Source organism: Stenella coeruleoalba, assembly GCF_951394435.1.
Source record: "Stenella coeruleoalba genome assembly, chromosome: 10".
Taxonomy (NCBI): domain Eukaryota; kingdom Metazoa; phylum Chordata; class Mammalia; order Artiodactyla; family Delphinidae; genus Stenella; species Stenella coeruleoalba.
In genome coordinates, this window is record NC_137156.1 from 37137842 (window position 1) to 37154156 (window position 16315).

Consider the following 16315-nt stretch of genomic DNA (forward strand, 5'->3'; position numbering starts at 1 on the left):
CTCCAGCCAGTCCTAATCAATGAATGAATCAAAGGTGCTGAAGGGCTTCCCTAGTGGCGCAGTGGTTGGGAGTCCGCCTGCCAATGCAGGGGACACGGGTTCGTGCCCCTGTCCAGAAAGATCCCATATGCCGCGGAGCGGCTGGGCCCGTGAGCCATGGCTGCTGAGCCTGCGCGTCCAGAGCCTGTGCTCCGCAACGGGAGAGGCCACAGCAGTGAGAGGCCCGCGTACCGCAAAAAAAAAAAAAAAGGGTGCTGAAGTTTCTAACCCATATCCGCCCAGCAAAGACATTGCCCATACAATCTCTATGTTTAGACCATATATATGGCCTGGTAAGGGAAGGTGCTCACACATCCAGATATGACACAACTACTGGGTTCTGCCAGATATTGCAGATATGTCACCTCACACCTTTTCTCAGCCTGATAAAATGGTTAAGAGCAGAGGCTTTAAGTTCAAGCTCTATAGGTAAAGATAGAATTGAGGTCTCAAGAGAAGTGAAAGTCTGCAATAGCTTTTGTGAGACAGGCAGAAGATAGTAATTAGGAATGAAAAAATAAGTTATAAAAAATGCAGTAGGGCTTCCCTGGTGGCGCAGTGGTTGAGAGTCCGCCTGCCGATGCAGGGGATGTGGGTTCGTGCCCCGGTCCGGGAAGATTCCACATGCCACGGAGCAGCTGGGCCCACGAGCCACGGCCACTGAGCCTGCGTGTCTGGAGCCTGTGCTCCGCAACAGGAGGGGCCACAACAGTGAGAGGCCCACGTAACGCAAAAAAATTAAAAAATAAAATAAATAAAATAAAATGCAGTAATCTATGAGTGATAGTGGATGAGTCAGATCAATAGTAAGACAAGAGATCTGGAAAAATAATTCTCAGTGATGCTACATAAAGTATGAAATAACTGGAAAGGTACGGTTGGTAGTGGCAACTGTGGCTGCACGACGCTTACCTTCTCCAGTCTTTTGCAGAAAGCTTCAAATTTTCCAAATATATACATTTCTGAAACCTCAAAAGATTTCTCCCCTGAGGATTCTAAAATCTGTTTCCTCGTTTTGTGAAAAGATGTCTGATACTCCTTGAATAGAAAAATGCAGTCCTATGAGAGATTTAAAAGGGGTATAATACATAGTGAGACACTTGTTTATGAGTGAAATATTCAAAAATTCTATCCTCACACAAAACTGATCACATCAACCCCTCAATAGGGGCTGCCGCTGTTAACATTGAAAATTCAAGTTCTCTGCCCACACATTGAAAGGCCTATGAAAATCAATACAGTTTTTTTTTCTATTTTACAATATAGTCTCATCTTCTTTATCCTCATTATTTCCCCTTAACTCTTATCCTTATCAAAGTTACCACATACACTATTTGTTGTCATGTTTTCATGGCTAATCAGAGCTCCCAGGAGGCCAAAAATTATGTATCAATTCTGTCTATTTTCAATTATCTATCTAGTCAGTTGGCATCTTTTAATCAGCATTATTCACATACAGGTATAAAAAACATTAAGACTGTGCAATACTGATTTATCATCCAACTGTCAGTTCTCCATGAGGAGATCATAAAGTCTTTGATGGGTGCATTGCTGAAATCCTAATATTTGACTACAGCTATACCAGGTCAGTTCAACCAGGCTAAAAAAGGAGGACATTGTCACTAGGCTCCAGTAGGAACTTACTGTCATGTCCAGCTAACCAAACCGTCTTAAAAAAAAAATAATGTTAAACTTTTTCAAAGCCACCGATGGCCAGTCAAATCTTTAACATAATGCCAGCTCCCTGGTTCTGACTCTTCCATCTCCCTCTTCACTCTATAAGGACCTTTGTGCTTACGTTGGTCCCACTTAGATAATCCAGGATAATCTCTCCAACCTTAATTCCTCCTGTAACCTTAATTCCCCTTGACATTTAATATAACATAGTCACAAATTCCGGGGATCAGGATGTGGACATCTTTATTCTGCCTGCCTCAGCCACTAAGTCAGAATCTCTGTGAGTCAGACTCAGGAAGCCGTACTTTCAACCAGTTGCCCAGGTGATTCTATAAACATTCAAGCTTATATAACTAGTCTCATACCTACTTCTAGCTATGATACGCCTCCCCACCTCTCAACCTCTAAAACAGAATCATTACTCTCTTCGAGGTCACTGATTATTTTTCCACTTATTAAACAAAAGTTTAAGGACTTCCCTGGTGGTCCAGTGGTTAAGACTCCAGGCTCCCAATGCAGGGGACCCGGGTTTGATCCCTGGTCAAGGAACTAGATCCTGCATGCTGCAACTAAAAAAATCCAGCATGCCACAATGAAGATCTCGCATGTGCCAATAAAGATGCCAGCGCAGCCAAATAAATATTTTAAAAAAAGAAAGTTTCTTGGTGCCTACCATATGTTAGGAACTCCTTGAGATGCTAGGAGTACAGATAAGATCCCTACCCTCCTGGAATATGCCATCTAATAGGAATTACTTTCTATTACTTCTTCTTCACCAACCAATTCCTTCCTGTTGGACAGATAACATCCTAAATAACAATTCTTCTCATTGCTTCCTCCAACTCATCTGAAAATTATTCCCCAAAACTATACAATAAAAGTTTCCTGAAAAAATTTCAGATGTAGTAGAAAGCAAGTTAAACTAGAATGCAGAAAACCAAGCTTTCATTTCTAATTCAGTAAGTAAATGGCTAGTGACTTGAAGCATATTAAAACAATTATGAGAATAAATTGCTAAGTTCTATGTCAAGAGTCCTGGTTTCTGCCAATTGGACAATTTGGGGGGAATGATTTCTCACTCCCACTCCCAAAATTAACCCTGGAGAAACTATAGAGGGAAACATGGAATCCAGCAAATAACAATAACAACGAAAACAGAAGTGATAAACTCCTGGGAGGAGGATGGGTTGTTCTGAATCTGAGGATTGAGTGAGCAAGAATGATTAAGAAAACAGAGAAGATAAGTAATATTGTTAATGAATAAGGGGACATATTACATAACAAGGCAAAGATTAGTAAGAGAATATTGTCAACATTATGCCAATAAATTACAAATTTTAGAAAAATTGAAGAAATTCCTCAAAAATATAAACTTACAAAAACTGTCTCAAGAAGAAATAGAAAGAATAGTCAAATAACTAGTTTTTTTAAATGAAGCAATATGTATTCATAAAACATATATATAAGGGATTAATATCTAGAATATATAAAGAACTCCTCCAACTCAACAAAAACAGAACCCACTTCAAAAATGAGTAAAGGATTTGAATAGCCATGTCTCCAAAGAAGATATACAAATGGCCAATAAGCACATGAAAAGATGCTCAACCATCACTAGCCATTAGGGACATGCAAATCAAAACACAATAAGATACCATTTCATATGCATTAGGATACCTATTACCAAAAAAAAGAGAAAATAACAAGTATTGGCACAGTGTGGAGAAACTGGAACTCTTGTGCATTGCTGGTGAGAACGTGAAATGGAAGAGCTGCTAGGGAAAACAGTATGGTGGTTCCACAAAAAGTTAAAAACAGAACTGCCATATGATCCAGCAATTTCACTTCTAGGTATATACCCAAAATAATTGAAAGCAGAGACTCAAAGAGATCATTAAACAGCAGTGTTCATAGCAGCATTATTCACAGTAGTCGGAAGGTGGTAACAATCCAAATGTCTATCAAAAGACGAATGAATAAACAAAATGGGGTCTATCCATACAATGGGATATTACTCAGCCATAACGAAATGAAATTCTGATACACGCTACATCTTTCAGGTATCTTTACTGGATACATTTTCAAAGCTCATTCCAAAAGCTTCTGTGCTTCTGTTGTCAAGAGGTGAAATCTGCACATGGATTTCCAAATTGTTCTGAGGTGTTATATTGACAGTCTGAGGCTCTACTCCACACAGTATGTCGTCTTTCTGATGAGGGCCAAGTTTTGGGAGACGGTTCTTTGCCAATAAAATCTTTGGCAGTTCTTTTGACTTCCAGAAGTAGAATGCGTGTTCATGTACTTGGCAATAACTTCCCATCTTGAATTTGTCCCAGCAAGAAAGAGGCTCACAGTTTTAATTAGCAAGTGCAGATCAATTCTCTTCTGACAAATTTTTACTGCCATTTCCACCTTCAACAGTTGATGTCTCTGCATTCTTAGATACTTGGCACACACAAGCCTCAATTTCCTCTTTCTCTTTTCTAATTTGCTCATTAATTTCTTCTGTTTTGGCAGAGCAGCAATTCCTATTTCTTTTGTAGGTGATGTGAACGTTTCATTTAAATACAGTAAGCTTGCAAGTTCGAGCCTATCGCAAAGTTTTTCCACTTCTTCCATCATTTTAACCGGCTTTATCTCATCATCAGGAAAGTAATTCCAGGTCTTCCATGAATTTTGAAGTTTTTGCTACCTTTCTCTTTTCTTATATAATTGACATATAACATTATATTAGTTTCAGGCATACAACATAATGATTTGATATTGCCTTTCCCTCTTAATGGCTTTTTTTCCTGGTTATCCTTTTTCTTCTTTGCCAGTAATGCCTTTTGTCTAACTTCCTCTTTCTCCTTACCTATCCAAGCAGCTCCTAATTCACCTCATCTCTGCTTTTCTTTAGCTTCTTCCTTCTTCAATTTTCCTTCAGCTTTTGCTTTTTCCTCTGCTTCTTTCTTGGCTTTTTCTTTTTCTTTGAATTTTTAAAATCCTTGCATCACAGTTATATGCATTATCATCTAACATTCAATTCATTTCTTCTTTTTCCTTTGTGCCCTTGCTGCTCTGTTCTGCTTTTCAATCTCTCTCCTTTCATCATGACATTCTGCTTTTTTTCCTTCATTTAAATAAGAAAAATTCTCTCCAGTAATAAAAATTATGCCAGCAGGAATAAAATGCCTCTGCATCATCAAATGATGAATTCATATCACCAAGTTTAGGAACTTTTTCTTTTTTACCACCTGTAATGCATTTCAAACACTTGGGAAAACACTTAGAAGAAATTGTCCTTTGCTTCACTTTTCTAAGGAACTGAGTTATCAAAAGTAAGATCTACACTGTTAATTTCTCCTCTTTTCACTGACTCAGACATTTCATAAGTTTCAGTTATGCAAGTGAAGTTGTCATTATCTCCTTCTTTAACGGATTCACCAGCTGCTTTTGGTATTGTTTAGAACCACTGCTTTATGTGCTGCTTTGGTCTCTCTCTGCATAACTTTGTATTTTACATGAACAAATCCAAGAACTGCATAATGATTCTGGTTCTTCCAGTCGTTGAGATCAAGTGTTTTCAGGAAGAGAAACTATCCTAACTGCAATTCCTCATCTTCTGTTTCACTTAAGTACATCTTATGTTTCCTCTGACAACTCTTTCTTATCCTCCAATTCCAGAGGTCAGAGAGTGGTGATGAGAGTGCTCAGGGCCAACCCTGCAAGCACAGCAGTTCACGTCCTAGGTGGAGGGCACTGAGCATCCTTTCTTGCTCTACCGCAACAGTCCCAGCCTCCCACCTAGGCTCTACGAAGCCCAGGAACCAGCACATGAAGAAAGCCAATAACCACTTCCAGATGGAGACTTGCTGGTATGGCCATTTCTTTCAGACTTTCAAAATAACAGATCGCTTTGATTTTCTACAAACTCTTCTAGAGGCTAGAAAAGAGGGGAGTACTTCCTTCCCCTCCTCCAGTCGTACTTATTCTGAGACCTTAGTGCCAGAAACACTAACAAGGACACTATGAGAAAGGAAAAATTACAGGCTATCTCTCTCATGAATATAGTTGCAAAAAGCCCTAAAGAAAATTGTAGCAAAGTGAACTTAAGAATGTTTTTAAAAAGATAATTACACCATGACTAAGTCGAGTTTATCCTAGGGATATTAGAATAGTTTCATTTTAGAAAACCTAAAAATGTCATCTATAACATTAATAGATTGAGGAGAAAAATCTTATAAGCTCCTCAAAAATATGTGCTGAAAAATTTTTTCAAAACCCATTCATAACTTTTAATAGTATCTCCTAGTACTAAAACTAGGAATAAAACTTCCTTGAATCTAATCAATGATGTATTAAAGCATCAAACTAAATGGGGAAATGTTAGAAGCATTTTCTTCTAAAAGAAGATCAGAATCAGATGCCAACTATTACCAGGTCCATTTAAGGATGCATGGCAATCCTAACCAATGCAAAAAGGCAAGAAAATGAAACTAACAGGGGCTGGAGTAAAAGATGGGGGCCAGAGCATATGAAATGGCACATGCGAGGTGTCTGATACAGGCAGCCATGGACAAGATGAGGATTAAATTATGCCCTAACAGGAGCACTAAGCATAAAGGGAAGTAGATAATTTTAATGAAGTTCTTCTTATATGCTCATGCTACTCTGTACAATGTTTTTTCAAAGCTAACATGCTTTGTCAATGAAAAAAGTAAGCAAAAGTGGGCCAGATGGTAAAAGCTTTACTTTATGAAAATAAAAATACTTATACAAACCTGAATTTTCTTTAGTACAACTGGTATTTCCTGATCCCATACGTGGTTAGTTCCCCCATCAGAAATATATGCTTTACATGCTGTCACCATTTGATTTGTTACCTAAAATAAATATAAGTCCAGAATAACTATAGGTAGAGAAAGAAATAAAATTTAAGTTTTTTAAATCAGAAGCATAAAAATATGATAAATAGAAACCTTATGGAATGAATTAATTACAGAATATAAAAACAAAGAAATATACATTCCGGGTAAAACAAAGAAAACCCAAAGTCACATTTACCTACTGTATTTAAGTCTACGTCACTGAGGCCATCAATTTCAAAGTCAACTATATTTTCTCTTTGTCTAGTTCTCCTCTAATTAGGTCTTGATCCAGTCCAACTGTGATTCTTCTCCATCCTTCAACATGCAAACTAAATATTAAGTTAACCACCTCTCACATCCCCCAAAATAAAGAAGGAAAAAAGAAAAAGCAAGACAGCCATTTAAATGGTCTGGAAGTTAAATCAAGATGGCAGGCTGACACACAGAAATTTTGGAGAATTCCTAAAATATGGAAATCACACAGTACCAAATCTACAGAGAAAAAAAAAAAAGACTAGAGAAAGCCAGAACCCGGTTCTGGAGAAGGTTACTTGAAGGTAGAACAGTTATGGAAATTTTTCAAGATGGGAGACAATGTGAGGTAACCCTCAGTTGTAACCCTGAACACCGAATTTAGAGCAACTTGTACAGCAGGCAACAGCGACATATGCTGAAAGGACAAAGGTATGAGTGTGGACCACAGTCTTCGAGAAGTGTGGCCCAGGTAGCTACTGCACTCCCAGGAGGACATATCAGAGAAAAAGCTATTCTCACTCCCCTCCAAACAGTAAGTTATACTCCTTACTCACAAGAGACAGACAAAATAAACAGAACAGGGAGGCAAATCAGCAGTCTCAAACACAAAGATGGGCAGACAACCAAGAATCACCAAGCAACTGAAGAAAACAAACATGGTAACAGAAGCATTAAATTCAACAAAGAGAGAAAATACAGAAAAGATATATGTAAAATCTTTTAAAATATTTTTTATTAACTAAGTTTATAGGAAAGATATGAGAGGATTTTTACATCATAAAAGAAAAGAACTCAGAAATTGAATTTTTTTTTGATGCACCGACCAGCAATTGGGACATAAATGAACAGTCAATGAGTGAGCTGAAAGATCAAAGGACAAAGATGGACCCCCCCCCAAAAAAAAAGTTAAGGAACATGGATTTTAGATTCAAGGGGAGAGAATAAATTGAATAGGTGGATAAGGAATAATCAGAGGTAAACAGGAAAACTTCCCAGGAATGAAGAGAGAGGAAAGTCTTGGGAATGAAACAACCCAGCAAGTATAGAACAAGATAAAGGTAAAAAGAACCACATCACTTTGAAATTTTAGAAGTTCAAGAATGAAGAAAAAATCCTACAAGCTTCCTGGGAGAATAAAATAGGTTTCCCACAAAGGAAAAAAATCAGATTAGCATCAAATTTCTTATCAACAATTGTAGATAGTATACAACAGTATCTTTACAGTTCCAGGAAAAAATTATATTGAACTTAAGAATCTCAAACTAACATTTCAGTGGTAAGACAAAATGAAGTGATTTTCAGACATGCAGGAATTCAGGGGGTTCACCACAGAACTACTGAAGAATTTTTTTCAGCAAAAGAAATAATAAATCCAAGGCAGAGGAAGATGTGGAAATCACAAAACAGAGGTGATCAAAAATGCTAGCAATACTTAGATTTTAGTCTGATCACTTGTTGATTCATACACTGAAAACACAGTAACAATAATATGGAACTAGAAATCTCAATGTGGAACATGTAGCAAGGAGGAAGACAAGTGACAGGGAAGAATCCTAAGGTTCTTGCCTTGCTTGGGACATAGACAATGATTAAATCTATTCTTTGATCTAAAAGAAAGTTGAAATGTGACTGTTACGTTCTGCTTGAATTGTTTATAAGTAAATTCTACTCCTGTGTTTCTTGGATGATTTTTCCAATTATTTAAAATAATTAATCATATGGCACTAAATGGGAAGATTTTACATAAACCACAGTGTGGGTGGGAGTAGCTAAAGAAGCATTATTTTTCCCTTGATCATTATGTAGAGTCCTTCTTCGTTTCTTGTAACAGTCTAGGCACAATTCTTAGCTCTTATGCAAAACTATTTGGAACAAATAAATTAGAAAATCATCAGTTACTTTTAAACAAAAAACCTGGGGGTTTACCTCTGACAAGCAGAAAGGTCCCCCTTCAATTAAGTACAACTGACTCCAGGCATGCCTTTCTTTTCTTTTCCACAAAGTATGAAAATCCAGAACTCTGAGAGGCACCCGAAGTTCCCAATTCCCTTCCCTGGCTCAGAGGGAAAGCACTGTTAACCTTTTCACAGGGTTACAATGTGATTTCTTCCCTTAGAAACTTACCTTGATAAACAATGAGGTCATTCTCTCCGAAGTATTATAATACCTTGACACACTGTGAATCATTTTGATGGCATTTATCAAATTTTGTATCCCATGTGCCATGGAAACCTAAAATTGAAATATATTAAGCATACATTTATATTTTTAATAACCCCCATCCTATAATATTCAAAACTCTAAACATACATAAAACAGTGTAACATTTTAATCTTAAAAGTCAAATTTTACTAAAAGCAACATGGTATCCTTGACTGGATACTGAAACAGAGAAAGGACGTGAATTTTGACAAAGGTACCAAGGTATTGCAAGATGTTAACAGGAGAAATTAGATGAAAAGAATTCTGTACTATCACGGCAACTTTTCTGTACGTGTAAACTTAAAATTTTATTTAAAGATAAAATATTGGAGGTGAAAGTGATTTTAAGTATTAATAGCTCAACTTGCTCTTTTTAAGGATGAAGAAACTGATATCTTAAAGGGTAAAGTGACTAATGTATGGCCAGAAAGCTAATTAGAAACAGAGATCAGACTAGAACTCATTTCCTCATTATTCAACTCAATTCACCTTTCAGCAAACCTACTAAGTACCACGAAGTCCTGAGAATATTGAGAGAATTCCAAATATAAAGAAACTATCCTGGAGGAGGTCAAGGCAGGGTGGAAACGACACACACAGAGAAGTGAAATAGGTAGAACAGCCTAGAGCCATCAAGTAGAACAGCATAGAGCAAAGCAGAGCAAGTGCATCTGAGATATCAAACTATTGCTAATGTATATTGAATGATTACTATGCACCAGGCACTAGGTGAAGAGCTTCACATATTATCTTAATTTATGTTGACAATGACCATTTTTTAAAATATTTATTTATTTATTTGGTTGCACTGGGTCTTAGTTGCGGCATGCGAACTCTCAGTTGCAGCACGCATGTGGGATCTAGTTCCCTGACCAGGCATCAAACCCCAGCCCCCTGCATTGGGAGCGTGGAGTCTTAGCCACTGCACCACCAGGGAAGTCCCAACAATGACCATTTAAGGCAGGTTTGATTTCATCAGATCTAAAACATCACTGATTGTAAGACTGTACCACTGCTTTACAGTCTACTGAAGAAGGGAAACAAAAGGCTCAAGATGGGGGGTCTAACTCCTACAAAAATCTAAGCCACCAAACGATGCATGAAATTAACAAGCCATGGAGAAAAAGACAGGGATAAAGCCTACCTGTCCCAATCCTGCTCCTTGGGGGAGGAGTGGAAAATAAACTATCCTGAGAACTTGTTCCACAAGCTGGGGCTCGATCACTGTAGTCTGAATTCACACCCATGGTACCAAAAACAAAACAAACATTAGTTCTTTCCTTCCCCCGCAAGGAAAGAACTAATAATCTCAGATGGTGTCAAGTCACCTTGACAATGATTCATAAAACCTGACTGACTGTAAGTTGTGCTCTGAATACAGAGATGTTAAAATGTGAAAGAAAAGTCTTAGAATCTATAAAATAAAGTGTTATGATTATTCCCATTTTGCAAATGAGAAAATAGAGATGTAGAGTACCTTGTCCAAGGTCCTAGAGCTGTAGCATAACCACAGCTATGTGCCCGAGATTTTGAGATCCTGCTTTTAACCTTGATGTAAATCATAAATCACTATGGAAGAACAACAGAAGGTCAGTGGCCTTCCCACCCTCAAGGAGCTGGACTTTTAATTGCTAGGACAATTTAAAATATATAAAAAGATTTTTTAATAGTGGTGGAATAAATAAGCCAGGAAGAACAACTACTTTTGAGTGTACTGTATGTCCTAGCTGTGAGGTGTAACCATGACATAATGAAATCAATTTTATGTGGCTTATGGAAATTAGTATCGTCACTTTGTAGTTAACCCTGTCAGAATTCATATTATACGTGTTATCTGTAGACCAAAAAGATTCTAATTAAAATATGCCTAGGAGTCCCTTCCACCCTCAATAAGGCAACTCTACAAAGAATGAAAAAGGCCTGGAGACAGTATCAAATGGGCCAACCGGGGAAATACCCTTCATCTGAATTTTAAACATCATTATTTATAATAGTAGCTCCTTGAGTGCACAGTTCTTATCTATACATAGTGTTCGCACATTTTATGCATAAAATATATTAGTCGATATGCCAATAGCACAATACCAAGATGATAAAATGAAACACAAAACTCATAAAATTTTATCAACAAGAAATGGAAGCATGAGTCCTCTACACTTTTCCTGCTCAACTGACAGTTACAAACTAAACAGCAGCTTCTGGTTTATCTTAAGGAGAATAAAGAAAATGAGAAAAAAAGAATTTTTGAATCTACAGAAATAGTTGGTATATGAGGGGGAAGAAATTATAAGACTTAATACTAACAGTACTTCTCTAATTTCAAAAGATAATGTTAGAAACATTCTTACATCAGAGAATGTAAAAAGCTCAATGATAACAATAATAATAAAGTACATGCATCGCTAGAGGAATTGAACAAAGTTTTTTAAATTACTAGGATGAAAAAAAAAATACTAGGATGAAAAGAACTAAAACCAAAACTAAAAGATTTGAAAATTATATGAATTTAAATAAGTCTTTTGAATCAAGAAGTTGAAATTAGTATACCTTAAAATTTACAGGTCTTGGTAACAGCAAAAAGCATTATATCTTTCTTCCAAGTTTACTTTTTATAGTGAAAAGCTTTAAATATATTTTTAAAAGTACAGAGATGTTATAATATTCATATACATTATTTTTGCATGTTTATTTTATTTATACAATTTTTAAGGGATATGTATTCTTTTATTATGTTGAGGTACATTCCTTCTATACTCTATTGAGAGCTTTTATCATGAAAGGGTGTTGTATTTTGTCAAATGCTTTTTCTGCATCTATTGAAATAATCATATGATTTTTATCTTTCATTCTATTAATGTGGTGTATCACATTTATCCATTTGCATATGTTGAACCATCTTTGCATTCCAGGAATAAATCCCCTTTGATCTTAGTGTGTGATCCTTTTAATGTGCCGTGGAATTTGGTTTGCCACTGTTTTGTTGATAATTTCTGCATCTCTATTCATCAGGAGTATTGACCTGTAATTTTATTTTCTTGAGGTGTTCTTATCTGGCTTTGGTATCAGCGTAATGCTAGTTGGGCACTTTCTCTTGCTCACTCCTGGGTCACTCACTCTAGGGGAAGCGAGTTGTCCTGTGCAAAGGCCCATGTGGTGTGCAATAGAAGTGGACCCTCCCCAGTCAGCCTCCCCTTCAGAAGAGACCACATCCCAAGACAGCAGCTTGAGTGTGGCCTCATGAGAGACCCTGAAGCAGAGGTACTCAGCTATGCTGTCCCTAAATTCCTGACCTACAAAAACTGTGATATAATAAATGCTTATTGTTTCAAGCCACTCGGTTCTGGGGTAATTTGTTATGAAGCAATGAATAACTAATATATTTGTCTTTCTCAATTCACAAATCAGGTCATAGTTATGATAATGCTATATATTTAAATGTAGGTTAAAATAATAAATATAGTTTATAATTCATTACAGATATATAATAGGAAAAGATATCTTTTAAATAACTTTTCTGCAATATGTTTTTCCCAATACACACATATTAAATCGATTTTATGCGCTAATTTTTATTTTATTTTATTTAACATCTTTATTGGAGTATAATTGCTTTACAATGGTGTGTTAGTTTCTGCTTTATAACAAAGTGTATGCGCTAATTTTTTAAACTACACTTTAAAAAGAATACTTACTAGATCACAGTTATAGAGAGGCTGACACACTTTTTCTAGAGTGTACAAATATCTGACATTATCTTTTGATTCATTTGCTGTATCTGTGATTCTTGCATCCAAATCACGCCAATTCTAAGAAAAGAAAGTATAAGAGTCCTATGAAACACCCAAATATATCACTGTGCTAAGGTTTAATCATGAAATTCAAGCTGTCTTCCCTAATCATTCATATACTAAAAGAGTAGATACTTAAATGTGATTGATATATCTTTTTCTTATATTATTTAAGAATTAAAGTTATTATAAAAACCTTAAGTGACTTACTAAAACTGAAGGCTCATTCTGTTTGTAATTAACATTCTGTCTGTTGGCTTAAACCAGACCTGCTTCTACCTGGAGTGACTTTTCTAGGTTAGAAAAGTGACATTACATTATTCTGGGTCTTCAGGATAGAAAATATTCCCATCAGCAAAGTGTATTTTTCATATCCAGAAATAATGTGCAGAGATGCTCAGGGACCATGGCCGTTTGCCTCATCCACCATATATAACAATTGATTAATAGCCATAGTAATAAAGGACTACTAGAATCAGAACAAAACAATATCTGAAACTTTCTGAGTGAGGGAAAGATAGAAACAAACAATTCTCAGGAGAATAAATGCAAATAGCAAATAAACTTTAAAAGATGCTCAACTTCATTATTAATAAGGAAAAGGCAAAATACAACAAGCCATTTTCCACATGTTCGACAGGCAAACAAAAATTTTTAACTGATAATAAGTATTAACAAAGTTGTGGAGTATACACCCTAGGGAAATGCTTGCTTGTAGGCGTGTAGAGGCTTTAACTGTAGTAATGTTTGTGAACACATAGAAAAGGAACAATTTTCCTCAAAAAGTTAAACACATTGAGCCAGAAATTCCACTCCCAGGTATATACAAGAAAAATGACAACATATGTCCACACAAGAACGTGTACCAGGGGCTTCCCTGGTGGCGCAGTGGTTGAGAGTCTGCCTGCCGATGCAGGGGACACGGGTTCGTGCCCCGGTCCGGGAAGATCCCACATGCCGTGGAGCGGCTGGGTCCGTGAGCCATGGCCGCTGGGTCTGCGCGTCCGGAGCCTGTGCTCCGCGGCGGGAGAGGCCGCGGCAGTGAGAGGCCCGCGTACCGCAAAAAAAATAAAAAAAGAACGTGTACAAGAATGTTCACAGCAGCATTATTCATAATAGCCAAAAAATAGAGATAATGCAAATATCCATAAACTGATAAACAAAATGTGGTGTTATCTATAAAATGGAACATTATTCAGCTGTGAAAAGGAATAATTACTGATACATACTACAACATGGATAAACCTTGAAAACATTATGCCAAGTGAAAGAAACCAGTAACAAAAGACCACATATTATATGATTCCATTTATATGAAATGTCCAAAACAAGCAAATCTATAGAGATAAAAAGTGGATTGGTGGTTACTTAGGGCTAGAATGAGGGGAAGGAGACAGATGGAGATGGGAGGTGATAGCTAAAGAGTACAGGGTTTCTTTCTGAGGTGATAAAATGTTCTAAAACTGATTGTGGTGATGGTTGCACAACTCTGTGAATGTACTAAAAACCACTGAATTTTGCTCCTTAAATGGCAGAAATGAGTAATATGTGAATTATATCTCAAGACTGTTCAAAAAAAGAAAGGAAACAATTTGTCTAAAAACAAGAAAATGATTAAATAAAACCTGATGCATTAACATTATGGAAAACGAAATAGCCTGATCTGATAGGTATAACTCTCCAAGATATGCTGCTGGGGGGACCAAGGAGTTAAAGAAAAACAGAGTATGATGATGCCATGTAATTTTAAAAATTTAGAAACACAAAACAAATATATATATATATATATATATATATATATATATATTTTTTTTTTTTTTTTAAGGAAGAAACAGAAAAGGACCTGGAGAGAATCAAGCTAAACTGTTAATAAATATGACCTCTAGGAAAGGAGATGAAATAGTGGGGATGAGATGTAAGATAGAGGACATTTTTGCTTTTGACTTTCTATATAGTCCTCTAATTCAATAAGCCTCTATTGATTTACAATTTCAAAAACAATTTAAAAATAAATAGCAATCACCCCATAGTAGTACTGTCAAAATTGGTGTGTGAAATATTGAGAAATAAATTTTCATTTCTATACTTCCTTTTCCTCTTCTGGAAGTAACGATGGTACAAGAGAAAGCCTTACTCAAAGTTTTAACACTTCTAAATACATGGTGCAAAGTATATGATGTGAAGAAGCAGTTCAAGAAGGGTAATTTTCCAGTTGGTTGCTCTGAAGTAAACTTTAAAATACAAGGCCTTTTACCTTTAAGAGTTTGGAGCGTGCAACATTAAGCACATTTATAACAGCCTTACAACTTGGCCCTTTAATCTGTTCAATGATATAACTGAATTTGGCTGACATGCGTTTCCAGTGTTCCAGTTCAGTGAGAGGACCTGAGTCATCAGCTTCTCTTCTCATCTGCACACTTTCAATAAGTACCTGCAATCAGAAAAGTTCACAGAGTATAGAAACGTTACTTTCTGCTTTTAGAACCTCATTATTTGCACCTTTTCAAAGAAAGTTAAAAGTACAAATAACATTCAACAACTGAATAATATTAAGAACTCTTAGCAAACTAAGACTAGAAGAGAATTTCTTTACCATGATAATTAGTACCTGCCAAAAGTCTGCAGCAAATATCATACTTTGTTTTACATGTATATTATAATTTTTAAACATCTTTATGGGAGTATAATTGCTTTACAATGGTGTGCTGGTTTCTGCTGTATAACAAAGTGAATCAGCTATATATATACATATGTTCCCATATCTCCTCCTGCTTGTGTCTCCCTCCCACCCTCCCTATCCCACCCCTCTAGGTGGTCACAATGCACCAAGCTGATCTCCCTGTGCTATGTGGCTGCTTCCCACCAGCTATTTTACATTTGGTAGTGTATATATAAGTCCATGCCACTCTCTCACTTCGTCCCAGCTTACCCTTCCCCCTCCCCGTGTCCTCAAGTCCATTCTCTATGTCTGCATCTTTATTCCTGTCCTGCTTGTAGGTTCTTCAGAACCTTTTTTTTTTTGGATTCCACATATATGTGTTAGCATACGGTATTTGTTTTTCTCTTTCTGACTTACTTCACTCTGTATGACAGACTCTAGGTCCATCCACCTCACTACAAATAACTCAATTTCGTTTCTTTTTATGGCTGAGTAATATTCCATTGTATATATGTACCACATCTTCTTTATCCATTCATCTGTCGATGGACACTTAGGTTGCTACCATGTCCTGGCTATTGTAAACAGAGCTACAATGAACATTGTGGTACATGACTCTTTTTGAATTATGGTTTTCTCAGGGTATATGCCCAGTAGTGGGATGGCTGGGTCATATGACAGTTCTATTTTTAGTTTTGTAAGGAACCTCCACACTTTTCTCCAGAGTGGCTGTATCAATTTACATTCCCACCAACAGTGCAAGAGGGTTCCCTTTTCTCCACACCCTCTCCAGCATTTATTGTTTCTAGATTTTTTGATGATGGCCATTCTGACTAGTGTGAGGT

General features: G+C 36.6%; 1 protein-coding gene and 1 pseudogene across 16 annotated transcripts in view; both read right to left on the bottom strand.

The window, feature by feature from the left end:
- The window catches only part of DNAH8 (dynein axonemal heavy chain 8), a 327201-nt gene that overhangs the window by 287676 nt on the left and 23210 nt on the right, over nt 1–16315 (bottom strand). For 13 of the 15 annotated variants that reach the window (XR_013830241.1, XM_079934721.1, XM_079934724.1 and 10 more), the window contains 5 exons: nt 15066–15242; nt 12716–12829; nt 8946–9053; nt 6480–6581; nt 952–1098 (listed from right to left, as the gene is read on the bottom strand). Coding sequence is in view for 14 of the 15 variants with exons in the window: in XM_079934721.1 (XP_079790847.1) it covers nt 952–1098; nt 6480–6581; nt 8946–9053; nt 12716–12829; nt 15066–15242 (648 nt within the window). In the remaining variant the exon portion in view is untranslated. Of the gene's footprint in view, nt 1–951; nt 1099–6479; nt 6582–6762; nt 7506–8945; nt 9054–12715; nt 12830–15065; nt 15243–16315 lie in introns of those variants that run through there. The other 2 variants (XM_079934718.1, XM_079934715.1) reach the window with 2 other exon arrangements.
- LOC307192349 (dnaJ homolog subfamily C member 2-like) lies at nt 3655–5339 on the bottom strand (annotated as a pseudogene). The gene is made up of 2 exons: nt 4483–5339; nt 3655–4404 (listed from the first exon to the last, which is right to left on the bottom strand). The product of its transcript is annotated as a dnaJ homolog subfamily C member 2-like (transcript).